Here is a 19,674-nt window from a genome sequence, read left to right as displayed (position 1 = left end):
ATTAGGTATTAGGTCCCATATAAGACTTAACTTTCTATTTACAATTCATTAGTCCAACCTCATCTCGATTACTGTAGTTCGGTGTGGGGGTCCTGTTCTAACAGTCTTTCTCAAAAGTTACAAAAATTACAAAATCGCGCAGCACGCGTCTTAACATTTTCAAATTACGATCGTAGTACTGATGAATTGTTGCGGATGGTAAACTGGGTTAAACTGGACCGTCAACGCCTTGTCAATAAATCAAAAATGATGTACAAGATTGTAAATAACATGGTTCCGGAATATCTTAGTTCACGCTTTGTCTTCCGTTCTGATACTTTAACTTATAACCTAAAAGATAGTGATGGTACACTTGCTATCCCACAGCCCCGCACTAATTATTGTAAAAGAGGTCTGTCTTACAGCAGAGTTGTACTGTGGAATAGTCTACCCTTGAATATTCGAAAGTCGCTGTCTCTTAATGAATTTAAATCGAAGCTGCACAATTATGATGTTGACAGTAGTCTTATATAAATTTTATTTTGTTTTTATACACGGCTTCCTTGTAAAGCAGGTTTTTATCATTTCTCTTATTGTCGTAGCTATTTACAACATTAATTTCAGTTAGGTAGTTAGATTTTAAATTAAATACTGTATAGTCCTGCAGGAAACACCGTGTCTAAATAAAGATTTTACCTTTACCTTACCTTATCTTTGCCGACAAAAGGGTCTGTTATGCCCCTCCCCCCCCGGGGAGGGGGGGTATGGCACACTACCATGGCTGCCACGCACTATTATTTGAATGTCCAGTGGCCTGCGAACAGGCTCCCAAGTGGGGTGAAGGGCATAGAGAAAAATCGAGTTCGATCTGGAGCGACCTTTCTTTCTCATCCCCAGATCGCGCTCGGCTCGCTCTTCTTCGCTCTCCGTTCTCTTCCACCTCTGCCCCGCATTGGGAGCCTACTTAAGGGGTAAATCTCTAGGAAATGTTTTCATACCCTGGTTTCTTGTACTGTAGTACCGCAAAGTACAAAACTGTTACAAAACAGCAACTCTCATGTTAAGGTAAGTGAACACAGTAAGGCAACGGCTTCCAGTTAATATAGAAATGCTTATCGCCAAACCTATCAATGGCTATCAATGGCTTAGCGCCTTTTTATCTAAAGGAACTTATTAATCTTAAAGAACCATGTAAATACAAGTTACGCTCCGACTGTGATGGACTGCTACTTAACACTGTGAAATTCAAGACCTTAACAACGTTAGGAGATCGATCTTTTGCTGTGGCTGCGCCTAAACTATGGAATTTACTGCCCTATGCGATCAGGAGTAGCCCGTCTGTAGCATCTTTTAAACAGACACTCAAGACATTTTTATTTCAGAAAGCTTTTTTATAATTTTATATAGTTTCTAGTTTTACGTTTTTAAGCGCTGATGAAAATAGTCTTATTGATATCGGCACTATATAAGTTTTATTATTATTATTATTATTATTATTATTATTATTATTATTATTAACCTGGAATTGGGAACATTTGTCTATTTGTTTTTTGCCGGCGGAAAGTGGTTCTGACGGCAATTATTTTCTACGGTAACTTTTCAGTACCATCAAATACTAACAACAGCCGTACGGTTTTCGAACACCAAGAATTTATTTAAGCTATATCGCCTCCTCTTCTACACACTGAACACCAGAATCTTTATCACTTATGATAATCCCCGTATGTATTCATGTCTGCTTTCCCCTCTGATACGTAACTTATACCCTCATCTACTTCCAACACAGTTTTGACTGACAGCTTAGGGAAGCCATTGGGAGGACTAAGAGAGGCCTCCAATTGGAGGGAGGGAAAATACCGACATCGTAAATTCGTCACTCCCCCATTGGAGAATATTCGATTTTTGGCCTCTTGGCAATCAGTTCAAAGGGAGTTTTTCGACACGCCGAGTTCACTGAGACAGGCTCTGAACTGAGTTGTAGTCGGTCAGTATGCATCTGAGAACCAATTAAATTTCCTGCGACGAGTTTTGTACTTCTTCTTGCAAGTCCCAGGTTCCTGACCTTTTTCAGCCTCTTGGCGCCGTGTAGACCTGGAAAGCACCTAGAAAACAAACAAACGAACGAACAAAAAGTGTAATGATAATGAATGGGTCGGACATCATTCGAATACCAACAAATACTTGTTTGTTTAGTTTGGATTTCAAGCACCCGTTCTTAATCAGGTCTAAATTACAAGCCGTAGAATTTGAAAGAGAGTAAGTTAAGGAGGACAAAACGGGTGCTATGGGTTTATTCATGGTGGGGTGAAATCATGAATGGGTTGACTACGCTGCCGTATACAGTCAACTCTCGCCTTGCATAATCTCTATTTCTTGAGCATGGTGTAATGGCTTTTATTAAAAACTGAATCATTGTGTAATGCAATTGCACGGATTTGATTGGATTGGCCATGGTATATGTACATGAGCAAATATACCGTGGCCGCTAAGACAATAAAATCCCTGGAATTGGATTATACAATGATCGAGCTTTTAATAATCACCAATTTCAGGTTCTTCGCTTCTTTTTCAACATATTGATTTACTTCTAAGGCGATCAGTAAAGGAATTAATAAACGAGTTAAAGATAGTGTAGCTTGAATGTTTTACCTCGTTCTCAGAGAAGACAAGTGACGTTCACAGATTTAAAAGGCCTATCTGGCATTTTAGAGCCGGTATGTGGAAGTACTTCAGGGAAATACTCTACATGTTCTGTTGTTAAATTTGAAATGTTTTCTGGGGCATCAAACAGGTACCACAAGGAAGCACTTGGTAGCTTTCATTTGAAAAGTATACACTCGGCGGTTGCCAAGAATCCCTATTAAGAGAGAGTATACGGAATACAGTGAATGAAATAGGTCTCGAAAATAGTGTGAAAATAGTTTTGAGACATGTTACTTTCTAAATTTGTATAAAACGAAAATTCTAACGGCTATTCCGTTTATTCTTAGACCGTAGTCTGAATCTTAACCACAAACTTGTACGTTAGACTATTAGTATAGCGTTTAGCCTGCGTAGCAGGCGTAATTGGGGACAGGGAGAGGAGGGAGAAAAAGTAACGGATAAAAGGGGGGGCCTTCTTTTTTCGCTGCCCCACTCCCCGATTACGCCTGCTATGCAGGCTATATGGGGCTCAACGGGTAAGGGGCTTCAGGAGAGAAATGTGAAAACCTTTGGAAAAGAATGATGAATTATTCAGTGAATGACACTGTAGGCAAACTCGCAAAAAGGAAATCTGTGTGCTCCAGTCAGGACTCGAACCTTCCGATTACTAGTTCGGATGTTCTACTACTGAGCTTCAGGAGACTCGTGGGAGCTAGGCCATTAAACTAGGTTCATGGGACGAACATCCTGCATATTGCTAGGATTCCTTTTTCCGAGTATGCCTGTGTCACTCACTGAATAATACACCATTGTCATTCATCCACCAGGCTTAAAATATACCATCACATTTATTCCATTGGACGTATGCTACACATGACATTCAAATCCTTCATTCAACATCCCTTGGACAATTCCTTTGTTCTCGAAAATGTTAAAGCCGTTTGAACACTTCGCTCAACATTTGTCGCACAAACACACATTTCTTAGAAATTTTACTGTTGGCCCAATGTCGAAATGGTTTAAACAGTCTCCGCACAACATTTGCCCAACATTCATCCAACAAATACTGAAACCTAGTACATGCCTAACTGAATCTTTTAATCTTAACCACATGTATGTAGCAAAGTTTAACATATACTCTTTTTTTTTGTTATAAGAATTTATTTTATAAGAATATCGAAGCTGAAATTTGCAAAATTTTAAGGATATTTTAAGAATAAACCCAAGGCTGAGATGTTGAAAAGAATACAATTTCGTGAGTTGAAAAATTTGTACAATACAATACAATTATATGTTTGAATTAAACCGTATAAAATTCTTCCTTTCTCTAAGTAACAAAACTAGCCAATAAAACAATAAAAACCTGCACAAGCCAAATGTTTGCTGCTAATGACAGTTTCACACAGATCCCGACACCAAACACTTGGGTACCCCAATACATTCTAAAACGGAAATGTCATACGCTATAATCGAAAAGAAAGAAAGAATATTTTCAGCCTAACATTGGCAGAAAAATAACAATATTCAGCCTGGGCCGGAAAAACAATATTCTTAAAAAGAGTGTAACCAGCTTTCTCTGTGTCACCACAGCCAACATGTGAGCAACTTACCTGAAAAGGTGGAAGGGAATCAAATGTTGGAGTAGTCAAAGTACAAGGGTCTTCAACCGAGGGCTGAAGTATACTTGGGCTCTTACTCTTGTCGTCACTACTTCTGGTTATCAACAAACCACTCTCATCTATTATGCCATCAGCACTTTCGCTTTCTATAATAAAAGACGTAACATAAACTTAAAAAAAAAAAAAACCCTTTTATTTACCCTCGGCAGTGTTAATAGCACAAGTGCTAGTGGGGCCGAGTATTAAACGTCATAAAGAAATAATACAAATTGAAAATAACATGGTTAAAAATCCAAATTGGTAGAGCGGGACTTGAACCCGGGACCACGTCTGGCGCCTTAACCACTCGACCACACTGCCTGCGTTAACTTGTGAGAGGCTTTTGTTGTTTTGTTGTTGAGCTGTTTTCATCTTAAAATAGGTGTAGACTTAAACCATTTTGGTATGAAAGTATAAATATGAGTATGTATTTTAGAGGGTGGGTCTGAAAACAAGAATTGGAACATTTGAAACAGGGCCAAGATTTGGAGAAACAGGCAGCAAATCGTCCAAAAAATTCAAAGATGCAGTCATAATCATCTGAATACCTTTTTAAGTTATTTTTGTAAATTAAGCGTCTTTAAACTGCAAGGATACTAGCGCCATTTAAATAATTATATTATTATCAGTATTATGATGATGATGATGATGATGATTATTATTATTGTTATTATTATTATTATTATTATTATTATTATTATTATTATTATTATTATTATTATTATTATTATTATTATTATTATTATTATTATTAAAAGTGACATCTTCAATCCTGGATGAAAGGCATGCACACACGAGAAAAATGCCTTACCCTTGTTTAACACATTGCTGTCAACAGTGGAGTGCCATGAGTCTGGGAATGAATTTGGGTATCTTGGGTGGATGCTATGATCCATATTTCTTTCAGAATGTTATTTTATTACTGGGTCACTCCTACACACATTCATGTGTAGTTGCGATAACATTTGGTTCCAAACAACTCCTGTACGGAACTATCCTAATTTCTTTCACAGATTTGAATGCACACTGATGACATTTTAGGTTTGTTTGACATGCATCTGATTGAGGGAGGGATTGGGGAACGCCCAAAGCCACAATACTACTGCAAAAAGTGTCAAGACCCGCAATAATGTGTCAAAAATCTATGAAATAACCAGAAACATCTTTACAAATGCTAGGTTAATACTGTACTGCAACAGGGACGTTACCAAAATACCAAAAAAAAAAAAAAAAAAAAAAATGGCCAAACACCGCAATGCCATAAGCCCCCATGTTCCCCTCTTGATCATAAAATACCTACCGGTATATTAATTATTATTACGTTACTTTATGTTAAGGTAATACCTTGTATTCAGACTACAAAGCTTAATACCACAATTGCCCATTCACAAGTAAAGAATAAAGCAGACACTAACAGAACTTGCAAATTATGGATTAAGTAACTAACTGCTCTTACAAAAATTATATTCTGCAGGGAGCTAAAGGCAGAGCAGAGAACAGCAGCCAACACAGGATAAGGCTTGCATTTGCCTTTGCTGAATTCACCAGAAACTTACCGGTGGATTCTGCTGAAGTATCAAGAATTAAAGGATCCTGTTGTGAATAGAGATCCATAGCCTTGGCTAGGTAAATACTGGACTGTGAAATCAACAGAACAAAACAAATAATGACAAATAAGAAAGATAAAACTAAACAGGGGAATGGTTTTGCAGACAGCTCATTCATCACCATTTCTACTGTAATGTCGATATGTTTTGGTTAAGCTTTGTTCTCAGGATAAGTGGCTGAGGGATAGATTTCTTTGGTTGGGCTTCACAATAAAACTGCTTTAAGGACAGTGCCTACTAACACAGAAGTATTTTTGTGAGGTTTATGACTATGCGGGAAAAGCAGACTTTAGCAAGGGTTATTGGAATCGTAACAGGAGCGAACATTTTATCGAAAAGTTAAACGCTAAAAGATTCTTTAAAAACATTTTAAAAACTCTAAAAAGCGGACGACGTTTCGGCGTAACTCTACGCCATTATCAAGTCAAAAAGATAAAAGTAAAAACAATAATATATAAAGAAGTAAAACAATAAAATATTTGTGTGTCCTTTGGGTATATTACCCAAAGTAAAACAAAACGAACCAATAGAAAAAGAAACGAAAGTGTAAAGCGAAAAGTTTGGCGCGAATTGAAGCACTTTGGGTGTTGAGAAGTTATACGTTATTTACTGTCAGAACAACAACTGAACTTATTATTCTTTTATGCTGACCTCGTAACATACGTTAACTTTTTACAATTAATAAGTTCTTCCTTCCTTTTGCTTTTTCATTTTTTCTTTCTTTCTTTTTTTGCCTGCTATCTAGAACCTTAATTAGCCAGGGAGCTAACAAGACAACCAAATGGTTCATTTCGCTTCCTTGCTTTGCGCATTATTCTTATTCTTATTCTGAGAGAAGGCTTGATGTCCTTTATAAACAGCCTGCATCTCGTATATTAGGCAATCGAACTTGCTTCTGCATTTCTTTAGGACTTTAAAGAGGTGATCGATCTTTGCTCCTTTGTCGTCATGTTGTGTTTCAAGGTGTTTCCCGATAGTAGAATAGCGGTGTTCACTAATGCGTTGGTTTAAGTGTCGGGTGGTAAAGCCGACATAATTTGCATCGCACAAATCACATTGGAATGAATATAAAACGCATTGTGTGTGGACGGTCGGAGGCTTGTTTTCCTTGACACTCAAAGTTTGCGATAATTTCCTTGTGGTGAAGAAGGGTTTTATGTTGACACGTCTTTATATATTATGGTTTTAACTTTTACCTTTTTGACTTGATAATGGAGTAGACTAACGCCGAAACGTCGTCCGCTTTTTAGAGTTTTTAAAATGTTTTTAAAGAATCTTTTAGCGTATAACTTTTTGATAAAATGCTATTGGAATCCAAAGAGAAAACTGGGAGTAACCACACAGTTTCAGAGATAATTAAGCAACAAAAATTTAAAAAGCAGTAAAATTTAAGGCAATGTATGACCTTTTTTTCACATCGAAGCTTTATTGTCTCTGAAAAATGCATGGTTGCCCCAAATTTTCTCTTTGGATACCAAGAGCACTTGCTAAGTTCTGCTTTCTCCTCATAGTCTTAAACGGTGAAAAAATATCCCTGTATTAGTAGGCACCGCCCATAGGAAATCCAAGTATCTTGAGATGCACAGAATGTATTAGCAGTAACAAAAGTAGGCACAGTCCTTAAACACCATGAAACACTTACATGTAGTTACGAGCATAAAACAGCCTCCCCTGACAGTCCATGGGCATCATTACACTTGGCAGGGCACAGTATCACCAAATGTTTGCATCTCAGATTTGGAAGGGTTTATTGGGGATTGGTAGGTAATATTTTGGATTAGCAAGTAAATTTGGATATAGCTTATTTGAAATTTTATGGTTGATTGACGCATGGATCATTATTTAAATATTAAGCTAATTTGTAGTAAACAAGAGGACTGAGTTAACAGTGACTTCTTACCGAGTGATTTCTAAGCTGGCCTTGAGATGAACCAGAATGGCTACTGGACTTTACTGAGGGTGATATGCTGTCTAAAAGTTTAAGAAAGGAAAAAAAAATCCTACTCACTGCCTGTATTGCGAAAAAAAAAAAATACTGAAAATTAATTAGATTTAGGCTTGGCCTTTTTTTCCTATGTAAATGGGTCTATGTGAGAAGGGGGTGCATGTGCTTGGGGTGGGGGGAGGTAGTAGACAGAGAGGGAAGAGGCTTTTAAACTGAAACAGTTGTCAACAATTTTCCACTTGAGTTTGCATTTGTGGATGGGTTTTGTTCCTTTACAGTGCAACGAACTCAACCGGGTCCACTCAACATTGATCAGCCAATCACAGGTCACGTTTACAGCATCGGAGTCTGGCTTTGGTAGTTAGTAAACCAATCAAACACAAGAACATTTCAAAGTGTCAGTTTTTTCAGTGGCCCCGGTTGATTTCATTGCAATGTAACATTTTTTATCAGGGCGATGAAAAACCTATGTGACAATTATCTTTCACACAAGTCTTTTCCCTTTTTTTTTTTTGGTAATTTCTTCAACCCCCCACCCCACCCCCTCTCCTTGACATTGTTGTTTTTCATGTACATTGGCTATTTCCTGTTAAACAAGTCAACATTGTCTGTTGAGAGGGTAGTAGGGATGATTGTTTTATATTGTGGTAAATTACACTGAAGCCAAGTTACTTTCAAACAAACAACTAAAATTTGATATAATTAATCTTTATCTTGTAGTTCAGTAGACTTTCATGAAGATTGCAGGATGCAAAAATTGTTTTGTTATGATGAAAAAAAAAAAGCATATTAATTGACATGTAAAGATGTGCTGAAGTATGCTACCATAATTTAAATTTCTAAATAAAAGCGGTGTATCATGAATGTAATTACAGTATTGCCTTGCTTGTCTTCCGTACAAACTGAAACATGCGAAGTGGGACCTACCTGGACTAACAGGCTTGTCTTGTAACTGTGCTTCGTGCTTGTTCTCATCTGGAGGGCATTTGAGATGTACAAGATCTTCAATCTCAGATCTTTTTCTTTTTACAGATTGGCGCTTGTCAATTTCAAATAAATCAGCACTGTACTCCTTGTCTAATGCTTGAGAAAAACTCCATGTGTTTTGGCTAAACAGAGTATCAAAGTCCATTACAACTTCTTAAACAGGAGGTGGCTCCGCTGGATTTTGTTGCCTGAAGGCTCTCCTTATTCCTTTGGGCATTCACTTCAGCAGCCGCGAATAATGCAAATTAGTTCGTTTTTACCCGGTTGAGAAAAGGTCAAGAACTTTGCAGGAAGACACTGAAGCGAATTCAAGACACAGGAACAATAGCCTAATTAAGCAGCCTTGCGCTGCGAAGTTGCGAGAGTATTCCTTTGTTCTTGATATTTGTAGGAACTCTGCTGAATCACTGCAGACATTTGATGGCTTCAAGTTCTTCGCAAAATACTTTAAGCTGTTATTTATATCAATGAACGAAGAGTGTTTCGAGACCTTTAAAAAGAGATCTCAAATGTGGTGTTTTGATCACTTTAAGCCGAGTTTCGATATCTTTTCGTCAAGCGGTGCTTAGAACAGCGAAGTTATTATGCTTAATTAAATTTGTGCATGATATGATCATTTTCCCGACATGTGTACTGTGTGGAAATCAATACCATCTGCTTAATGAAACTTTTTTCACGAAAAAGCTAAAACATTGATTTGTATTTCCTAAAGAAAGCGTGAAAAGGAGGAGCTGTGAAAAGAGTTGTAAGCAAACCGGCATTTGATGTTGGGTGCTTCATTACGAGTGAAGATGCGGTCGATCGTAATTAAGTTTATGTTTCTAAAATACTTGCTCCTAATAAGTAAAGAGATTCCAAAATATCAAACCAAGTCAGCATGGAAATCGCATTCTGATTAAACTTAATGACGCTACTAGGGGACCTTCTTCATCTTCAGTTGCTACTCACCCTCTCTTACCCTCTGCAGACCTCGCTTTTGTAACAAGTTGTCCCCAGTTTCTAGTGAGGCTGGATTGAACAGAACGGTGGCACACCTGATCCAAGATGGCGTCGTGGATAACAAAGCCGTGGATTGAGCAAGCTTTGATAGCTAGAAAAGAAGAAAATTTCCGAAAATTGCAAGAGCGCAGATATTGAAGGTATGCATTATCAATTCTTATAATATATACTTCAAGGTGTCTTCTGGTTTTGCTTACCAGTCAATTTGGTATTGTCACCATGGAAAATAAAGATCCTGTTATACAAGGCATGTTTGCTCTGCAACTTGCAACACATTGCTGTCAAGAGCATTGCATTGCAAGTTGCATGATTTGGGATTGCCTATTCTACTTGTTCTTATTCCCGAATAATGTCAATCTAACACAACCTAAACTATAAACCTCTCTAGGACCCAACAGTTCCCTCATCCTTTACTGCAGCAACAGTGTGTTTGAATGAATACTACATAAAACTTTGCTTGATGATTCATTGTGCAAACATCTGTTTATTGATTTCAAGTTATCATTAGAATTTCATTTCATTTATTTATGTGCACACACAAGCACACACATTTAGAAACCAATTTGGGCTGAACACAGACTTTTAAAATAATTATTATTTTTAACATTGGTTATTAGCCTATTATTATTATTATTATTATTATTATTATTATTATTATTATTATTATTATTATTATTATTATTATTTATGTAGTATAATTAATTTTATTAATATTTCCTTTTTCTTTCAGAGATAATCCCAGTCTTTCAATGGGTGAAATTTAAGGTGGTTTAATCTTTATTAAAAAATATTCTTTGGAAGCTAGAGTGGAAAACAAGTTGGTAAGCTCCATTTATTTTATTATTTCCCAGCACCTCTTTTACTTGTTGAGGGTGAAGTGCTTTAAATTGGAATTCATGATCATTTTTACCTGTGAACGGTAAAAGTAAGGCACGCTCTCTCAATATGGCTTGTCTCTCTGAAATACCTTTTTTATGGAAATATTTATAAATGTAAGCAAAGTTCAAACCTCCCCTCCCCCCCCTCATTTAAAGATTTTAAAGAGTTATTTAAAAATTAGCTCATAAGTTAATTTTATGTTTAAAAGCTGTCGAGACACATAATCAAAACATGAATGATTAGTTTCTTTTTGTTAAGGGTTTTTGATGTGAAAAGTAATGAGCCTATTTTTACAGCTAACGACTTCACATTCCTGTCTGTATGCAAACCACAGAGCTGATTTTGAGTAATGTTGACTTCAAGAACAAATCACCACTTACTCTTACACCCCTTGGACAATTCCTTTGTTCTCGAAAATGTTGAAGCTATTTGAACACTTCGTTCAACATTTGTCACACAAACACACATTTCTTAGAAATTTTACTGTTGGCCGGATGTCGAAATGGTCTGAACAGTCTCCGCACAACATTTGCCCAACATTCATCCAACAAATATTGAAACCTAGTACATGCCTAACTTAATCTTTTAATCTTAACCGCATGTATGTGGCAAAGTTTAACATATACTCTTTTTTTTGTTATAAGAATTTATTTTATGAGAATATCGAAGCTGAAATTTGCGAAATTTTAAGGATATTTTAAGAATAAACCCAAGGCTGAGATGTTGAAAAGAATACAATTTTGTGAGCTGAAAATTTGTACAATACAATACAATTATATGTTTGAATTAAACCGTATAAAATTCTTCCTTTCTCTAAACAACAAAACTAGCCAATAAAACAATAAAAACCTGCACAAGCCAAATGTTTGCTGCTAATGACAGTTTCATACAGATCCCGACACCAAACACTTGGGTACCCCAATACATTCTAAAACAGAAATGTCATACGCTATAATCGAAAAGAAAGAAAGAATATTTTCAGCCTAACATTGGCAGAAAAATAAGAATATTCAGCCTGGGCCAGAAAAACAATATTCTTATACAAAACAACAAAATAGTGTAACCAGCTTTCTCTGTGTCACCACACCCAACATGTGAGCAACTTACCTGAAAAGATGGAAGGGAATCAAATGTTGGAGTAGTCAAAGTACAAGGGTCTTCAACCGAGGGCTGAAGTATACTTGGGCTCTTACTCTTGTCGTCACTACTTCTGGTTATCGACAAACCACTCTCATCTCTTATGCCATCAGCGCTTTCGCTTTCTATAATAAAAGACGTAGTTCATAAACTTCAATAAGTTGAGGAAAGATAACACAATCTCTCATATGCTATAAACTAAGTAACATTCTGCACATCTTTAAAAATAAATAAATAAATAACCCTTAGTTACCCTCGGCAGTGTTTATAGCAAGTGCTAGTGGGGCCGAGTATTAAACTTCATAAAGAAATAATACAAATCAAAAATAACATGGTTAAAATATTTACAAGCGTATCCGAGGATTTGAACTTGGGGCTACCGAGAAACATCTCCAGCTAGTGGTCAGAGTGGGACTTGAACCCGGGACCTCCCGATTTCAAAAAAGTGTCAAAACCCGCAATAACATGTCAAAAATCAATGAAATAACTAGAACCATCTTGGAGTTCACAAAGGTCAGGTTGATACTGTACTGCAACAGGGACGTTACCAAAATACCAAAAACCCAACACTGAAATACCATAAGCCCCCATGTTCCCCTCTTGATCATAAAATACCTACCGGTATATTAATAATTATTAAATTCTCAGCCTCGGTTATTGCATTTCTAGCGGTCTGATTGGTTCACTAAATCTCGGTTATCAGCTCATATACCGTAGTTTGACCTTATATGGAAAACGAAAGCCCCAGGTGTTGCTAAGCTAAATTTTTTTTTGGGCAGGAAGCAAAAGTTTCTTCGGAAAAATGTAAAAAAAATAAAAGGAAAAGAAAGAAATACCAAACAATGCGATCTCAATATAACAACAATAAAAGCCACAAAGGTCGGTATGACACTATTTAATGGTACGTATCTCTGAAGTTTCCTTTAAAATCTTCAAAATTGCAAGATTTAACGATTTTTTTTGGTCACATAACAACAACAATAACAACCGGTTCCCTTCAAAAATTTCAGGATGGCTTTCAAATCCTGGCAGTAAGAGTTAAAGCCAATCGAAGAAATTTATCAGGAAGAGCTTCATGCCTGCCTTTATGTTTTTACGAATTCACGAGGACTTCAGATGGTTCATCTATCAAATCCGTACGAGCGGCGGCCATAATGTTTGTTTCCGTCGCTCGGCACCACTCAGCAAAACATTTGCACTGATGCGCACAGCTCTTACGCTTCTCAAATAAGCTTGAAGTTTAAAAACTTGCACTGAATGCTTGTCTCCGTGAGGTTGTACCTCGTACACTTGGACTTGCCTGAAGTGTTTTAAATCGTCCGCGAGAAATTCAGTTCAGCATGAAAAAGGCCGTCTTTGCCCTGATCTCTTTCTTCGCTAGGCACCACACAGCAGAACATTTGCTCATATGTGCACAACTATTATGCTTCTCGATGAGCTGGAACTTCAAAAGCACTCGAATGCTAGTCTCAGAAAGGTTATAATTCGTACATTTAAACGTTTCTCGAATTTTAAATGTCCGACTGAGTCCGATTTTCTTCGCTTTCGATTTTTCATTCAACTCAGTTTGCAAAACGCTGCGCGTGTCATGTGATTATTAAGTTTCGCGCGCTTTGGTCGGAGGCTGCCTCAACATCCGGTTGTTTAAATTTGAAAGAAATTTTTTCTTAAAATATAAAAATTCAGTAAACTTCAACAACAATGTCCAAACGCAGAGAATTTAATAAAACAATCATTCCATTCGCGCTTGTTGGATATGAGATAAGTTATAGCCAACTTGGCGTTTCGCGCCTCGTTGGCTATTTATATACCTGCCAACTCTCACGCCTTAGGCGTGAGTCTCACACCTGTGGGTTGAAAACTTTGATCTCAGGCCGGCTCACGCTTGCAGGCCATTTTCTCACGCCTGGTTGAAAAATGTGAGTTGTTGCCGTCTTGCGTGACACAATTTCCAAAAATATGTTAACTCAGACCCATGTTAGAACGAAAACCATGTGCAAAAGGAATAAATGACAATACCCTCCTCGCAATCTCTGATTTTTGAAGGTGAAAAGCACTGGGAGCGAGCTCGCGTCTATACGCGTCCTGAGACTTCGGACGTCCTTGGAAGACTTCGGAATTCTTCGGGAATCTTCGGAAATAATCGTGTCGTCTTCAAAAATCCCAGCACTCCCAGGATAAATATCTCACGCCTATATCTTAGAAAAAGTTGGCAGCTATATATTTACCATCTCATATTCAACGCGCGCTCATGGAATAATTGTTAATTATTATGTTACTTTATTGTACGGTAATACCTTGTATTCAGACTACAAAGCTTAATACCGCAATTGCTCATTCACATGTATAGAAGAAAGCAGACACTAACAGAACTTGCAAATTATGAAAGTAACTAACTGCTCTTACAAAAATTATATTCTGCAGGGAGCTAAAGGCAGAGCAGAGAACAGCAGCCAACACAGGATAAGGCTTGCATTTGCCTTTGCTGAATTCACCAGAAACTTACCGGTGGATTCTGCTGAAGTATCAAGAACTAAAGGATCCTGTTGTGAATAGAGATCCATAGCCTTGGCTAGGTAAATACTGGACTGTGATATCAACAGAACAAAACAAATAATGACAAATAATAAAGATAAAACTAAATAGGGGAATGGTTTTGCAGACAGCTCATTCATCACCATTTCTACTGTAATGTCGATACATTTTGGTTAAGCTTTGTACTCTGGATAAGTGGCTGAAGAAAAGAGAAAACTATCCATTAGATTTCGTTGGCTGGGCTCACAATAAAACTGCTTTAAGGACAGTGCCTACTAACATGTACAGAAGTATTTTTGTGCTGTTTATGATTTTGTGAGTTGAGAATTTGTACAATACAATACAATTATATGTTTGAATTAAACCGTATAAAATTCTTCCTTTCTCTAAACAAAAACTAGCCAATAAAACAATAAAAACCTGCACAAGCCAAATGTTTGCTGCTAATGACAGTTTCATACAGATCCCGACACCAAACACTTGGGTACCCCAATACATTCTAAAACAGAAATGTCATACGCTATAATCGAAAAGAAAGAAAGAATATTTTCAGCCTAACATTGGCAGAAAAATAAGAATATTCAGCCTGGGCCAGAAAAACAATATTCTTATACAAAACAAAAACAAAAAAAAAGAGTGTAACCAGCTTTCTCTGTGTCACCACACCCAAAATGTGAGCAACTTACCCGAAAAGATGGAAGGGAATCAAATGTTGGAGTAGTCAAAGTACAAGGGTCTTCAACCGAGGGCTGAAGTATACTTGGGCTCTTACTCTTGTCGTCACTACTTCTGGTTATCGACAAACCACTCTCATCTGTTATTCCATCAGCACTTTCGCTTTCTATAATAAAAGACATAGTTCATAAACTTCAATAAGTTGAGGAAAGATAACACAATCTCTCATATGCTATAAACTAAGTAACATTCTGCACATCTTTAAAAATAAACAAATAAATAACCTTTAGTTACCCTTGGCAATGTTTATAGCAAGTGCTAGTGGGGCCGAGTATTAAACTTCATAAAGAAATAATACAAATTAAAAATAACATGGATAAAATATTTACAAGCATATCTGAGGAGTTGAACTTGGGGCTACCGAGAAACATCTCCAGCTAGTGGTCAGAGTGGGACTTGAACCCGGGACCTCCCGATTTCAAAAAAGTGTCAAAACCCGCAATAACATGTCAAAAATCAATGAAATAACTAGAACCATCTTGAAGTTCACAAATGTCAGGTTAATACTGTACTGCAACAGGGACGTTACCAAAATACCAAAAACCCAACACCGCAATACCATAAGCCCCCATGTTCCCCTCTTGATCATAAAATACCTACCGGTATATTAATTATTATTACGTTACTTTATTGTAAGGTAATACCTTGTATTCAGACTACAAAGCTTAATACCACAATTGCCCATTCACATGTGTAGAAGAAAGCAGACACTAACAGAACTTGCAAATTAATATGAAAGTAACTAACTGCTCTTACAAAAATTATATTCTGCAAGGAGCTGAAGAACAGCAGCCAACACAGGATAAGGCTTGCATTTGCCTTTGCTGAATTCACCAGAAACTTACCGGTGGATTCTGCTGAAGTATCAAGAACTAAAGGATCCTGTTGTGAATAGAGATCCATAGCCTTGGCTAGGTAAATACTGGACTGTGAAATCAACAGAACAAAACAAATAATGACAAATAATAAAGATAAAACTAAATAGGGGAATGGTTTTGCAGACAGCTCATTCATCACCATTTCTACTGTAATGCCGATATGTTTTGGTTAAGCTTTGTACTCTGGATAAGTGGCTGAAGAAAAGAGAAAACTATCCATTAGATTTCGTTGGCTGGGCTCACAATGGAACTGCTTTAAGGACAGTGCCTACTAACACGTGCAGTATTTTTGTGCGGTTTATGACTATGCGGGAAAAGCAGATATTAGCAAGGGCTATTGGAATCCAAAGAGAAAACTGGGAGTAACCACACATTTTCAAAGATAATTAAGCAACAATAATTTAAAAAGTAGTAAAATTTAAGGCAATGTATGGCATTTTTTTTCACATTGAAGCATTATTGTCTCTGAAAAATGCATGGTTGCGCCAAATTTTCTTTTTGGATACCCAGAGCACTTGCTAAGTTCTGCTTTCTCCTCATAGTCTTAAAGGGTGCAAAAATATCCGTGTATAAGTAGGCACCGCCCATAGGAAATCCAAGTATCTTGAGATGCACACTCTGAATGTATTCGCAGTAACAAAAGTAGGCACAGTCCTTAAAGAGCATGAAACACTTACATGTAGTTACGAGCATAAAACAGCCTCCCCTGACAGTCCATGGGCATCATTATACAGTCGAACCTCCCGTAAGCGACCACCCATAATGTCAACCTGACATGTGGCCGCTTACCAGAGGTCAGACCACAGGGGGTCTAAATTTCGGGTAATTTACATATGGTGATTGCGGAGACCTAACCCTTTTGTCAGTGCTTATTGAAACCCATAGTAATAACTTTTCTTAGCTACAAGTATATTAAGACTGGTCCAAAATTATTCTAGGCAAAATATCTGAGGGCCAGTCTATGGTGATTATTGTTTGTATCTCACAAATACTTATTACAGCGATTGAGACAATTATTGAAAGAAGCTTGACTCTTTTATTACCCCAGGTGGCACTGTCTAAATTGTTCGGCCGGAACGGAACATAAGCAAAAAGATAAGAACGATAAAAGATAAGACAGTTTTTTCCTACAAGGGATTCAATCTGATTAAATGTTATTTCAGTGTGAAATATAGTGCATGTTTATTTTATCAATTGTTTCAATGCTACGCTATATCGGAAAACACTTCTCGTAACTCCGGCTGTGAGATTTACGGCGTCCGCTGTAATGATGTAGCCAATATGTTACAGCGACACGTTTTTCAATTTTCACCCTTGAAAGATACAGCAGATTGTGTGTCAAGCGGTCACCTACGGGAGGTTAAAAACAATTGAAAATATTAAAGAGTCATCTCTAGAAGTGGTCGCTTACAAGAGGTGGTTGCTTACGAGAGGTAGTCACCTATCAGAGGTTCCATCTATTGTGATTTGACTTGAAAAATTTTGGTATTTTGGAAAAGTGGTCGCTAATGAGAGGTGGTCGCAAAGGGAGGTTTGACTGTACTTGGCAGGGGACAGTGTCATCAAATGTTTGCATCTCAGATTTGGAAGGGTTTATTTGGGGATGGGTAGGTAATTATTTTGGAGGAGCAAGTACATTTGGATATAGCTTATTTGAAATTTTATGGTTGATTGATACAGGATCATTATTTAAATAAGCTAATTTGTAGTAAACAAGAGGACCGAGTTATCAGTGACTTCTTACCGAGTGATTTCTAAGCTGGCCTTGAGATGAACCAGAATGACTGCTGCACTTTACTGAGGGTGATATGCTGTCTAAAAGTTTAAGAAAGGAAAAAAAAACCTACTCACTGCCTGTATTGCAACAAAAAAGATACTGAAAATAAATTAGATTTAGGCTACGTTTTTTTTCTGTGTAAATGGGTCTATGTGAGAGGGGGTGCATGTGCTTGGGGTGGGGGGAGGTAGTAGACAGAGAGGGAAGAGGCTTTTAAACTGTAACAGTTGTCAACAATTTTCCTCTTGAGTTTGCATTTGTGGATAGGTTTTGTTCCTTTACAGTGCAACGAACTCAACCGTGTCCACTCAACATTGATCAGCTAATCACAGGTCACGTTTACAGCATCGGAGTCTGGCTTTGGTAGTTAGTAAACCAATCAAACACAAGAACATTTCAAAGTGTCAGTTTTTTCAGTGGCCCCGGTTGATTTCATTGCAATGTAACATTTTTTATCAGGGCGATGAAAAACCTATGTGACAATTATCTTTCACACAAGTCTTTTCCCTTTTTTTTTTTTGGTTATTTCTTCAACCCCCCACCCCATCCCCTCTCCTTGACATTGTTGTTTTTCATGTACATTGGCTATTTCCTGTTAAACATGTCAACATCGTCTGTTGAGAAGGAAGCAGGGATTATTTTTTTTTATATTGTGGCAAATTTCACCGAAGCCAAGTTACTTTCAAACAAACCAATAAAATTTGATATAATTAATCTTTATCTCGTAGTTCAGTAGACTTCCATGAAGATTGCAGGACACAAAAATTGTTTTGTTATGATGAAATTAAGGTCATTCCCCTGTTTTGCAGTGTGCAACTCTACTGCGCACAATGGCAAAATAAAAAATTACGCTCATTTCTAGCTAACTACTGAGTATCACTCAATCTGACTTGTATCTCACAACAAAATTCTTAATTTCATTTTGCGCGGAAATAAAGGTGTTTTCATAAGACTCGCCCCAGTCCCTTCACAGAGCAACCAGTTTTTAAGCTAGATTTACCACTGCTTTGTGAAATATCTGTAAAATCAACCCGTTGAACCTATTTTCTTTTTTCAGATTTCTAACCACAATATCATTTGCCAACTACCGTGAAAATTTAAGGAAAATACTAGTGTTAGAAATATCAAATTTTGCGCCTAATATCTAGCCTATGGACATTTTGGCCTACCTTCAGAGGTAACGAATTAGATTATTTTGTTGAATATCTCAGTAGCACTGGTTAGGGATGGTTTTCAAACAGATTTCACATTGAAAATGATTTATGAACAGGGAAAAAATTCTATGAAATGAGCCGTTAACTGTTCTCTTCAGAAAATAATTCTTGTTTTCGGCAAATGCTCTATTATAGTCCTTTTTGTTCAAACATGCAGAAATTACCATATTTTAATGCTTCGTTGTTGAAGAACAAGCATGGTGACCCCCTCTTTTTATTTCATTTTTGCAGTTTACATATAGTGAACCACACATGGGCAAAGTTTGGAAAAAATCTGAGTGTAGGTTCTATTTTAGGGGAATGACCTTAATTGACATGTAAAGATGTGCTGAAGTATGCTACCATAATTTAAATTTCTAAATAAAAGCGGTGTATCATGAATGTAATTACAGTATTGCCTTGCTTGTCTTCCGTACAAACTGAAACATGCGAAGTGGGACCTACCTGGACTAACAGGCTTGTCTTGTAACTGTGCTTCGTGCTTGTTCTCATCTGGAGGGCATTTGAGATGTACAAGATCTTCAATCTCAGATCTTTTTCTTTTTACAGATTGGCGCTTGTCAATTTTAACTAAATCGGCACTGTGCTCCTTGTCTAATGCTTGAGAAAAACTCCATGTGTTTTGGCTAAACAGAGTATCAAAGTCCATTCTCCTGATAGCAACCAACCACTGACCGAAGGGTACTCTGAGTTTGCCTGAG

General features: G+C 37.2%; 1 protein-coding gene across 1 annotated transcript; it reads right to left on the bottom strand.

Moving 5' to 3' along the window:
* Positions 1-394: 394 nt before the first annotated feature.
* Positions 395-19,659, bottom strand: LOC146448318 (uncharacterized). The gene is made up of 13 exons (XM_085102669.1): positions 19,418-19,659; positions 17,727-17,797; positions 15,950-16,031; positions 15,056-15,210; positions 14,341-14,422; positions 11,805-11,959; positions 9,768-9,909; positions 8,760-8,807; positions 7,788-7,858; positions 5,837-5,918; positions 4,233-4,387; positions 1,499-2,081; positions 395-1,103 (listed from the first exon to the last, which is right to left on the bottom strand). The coding sequence occupies exons 1-12, from the start codon at positions 19,620-19,622 to the stop codon at positions 1,965-1,967; spliced, it is 1,365 nt and encodes a 454-aa protein (XP_084958795.1). The 5' UTR covers positions 19,623-19,659; the 3' UTR covers positions 395-1,103; positions 1,499-1,964.
* Positions 19,660-19,674: the final 15 nt, after the last annotated feature.

Source organism: Pavona decussata, unplaced genomic scaffold (genome assembly GCF_977016875.1).
Source record: "Pavona decussata unplaced genomic scaffold, jaPavDecu1.1 SCAFFOLD_1044, whole genome shotgun sequence".
Taxonomy (NCBI): domain Eukaryota; kingdom Metazoa; phylum Cnidaria; class Anthozoa; order Scleractinia; family Agariciidae; genus Pavona; species Pavona decussata.
This window is presented reverse-complemented; position numbering and strand designations above follow the sequence as displayed.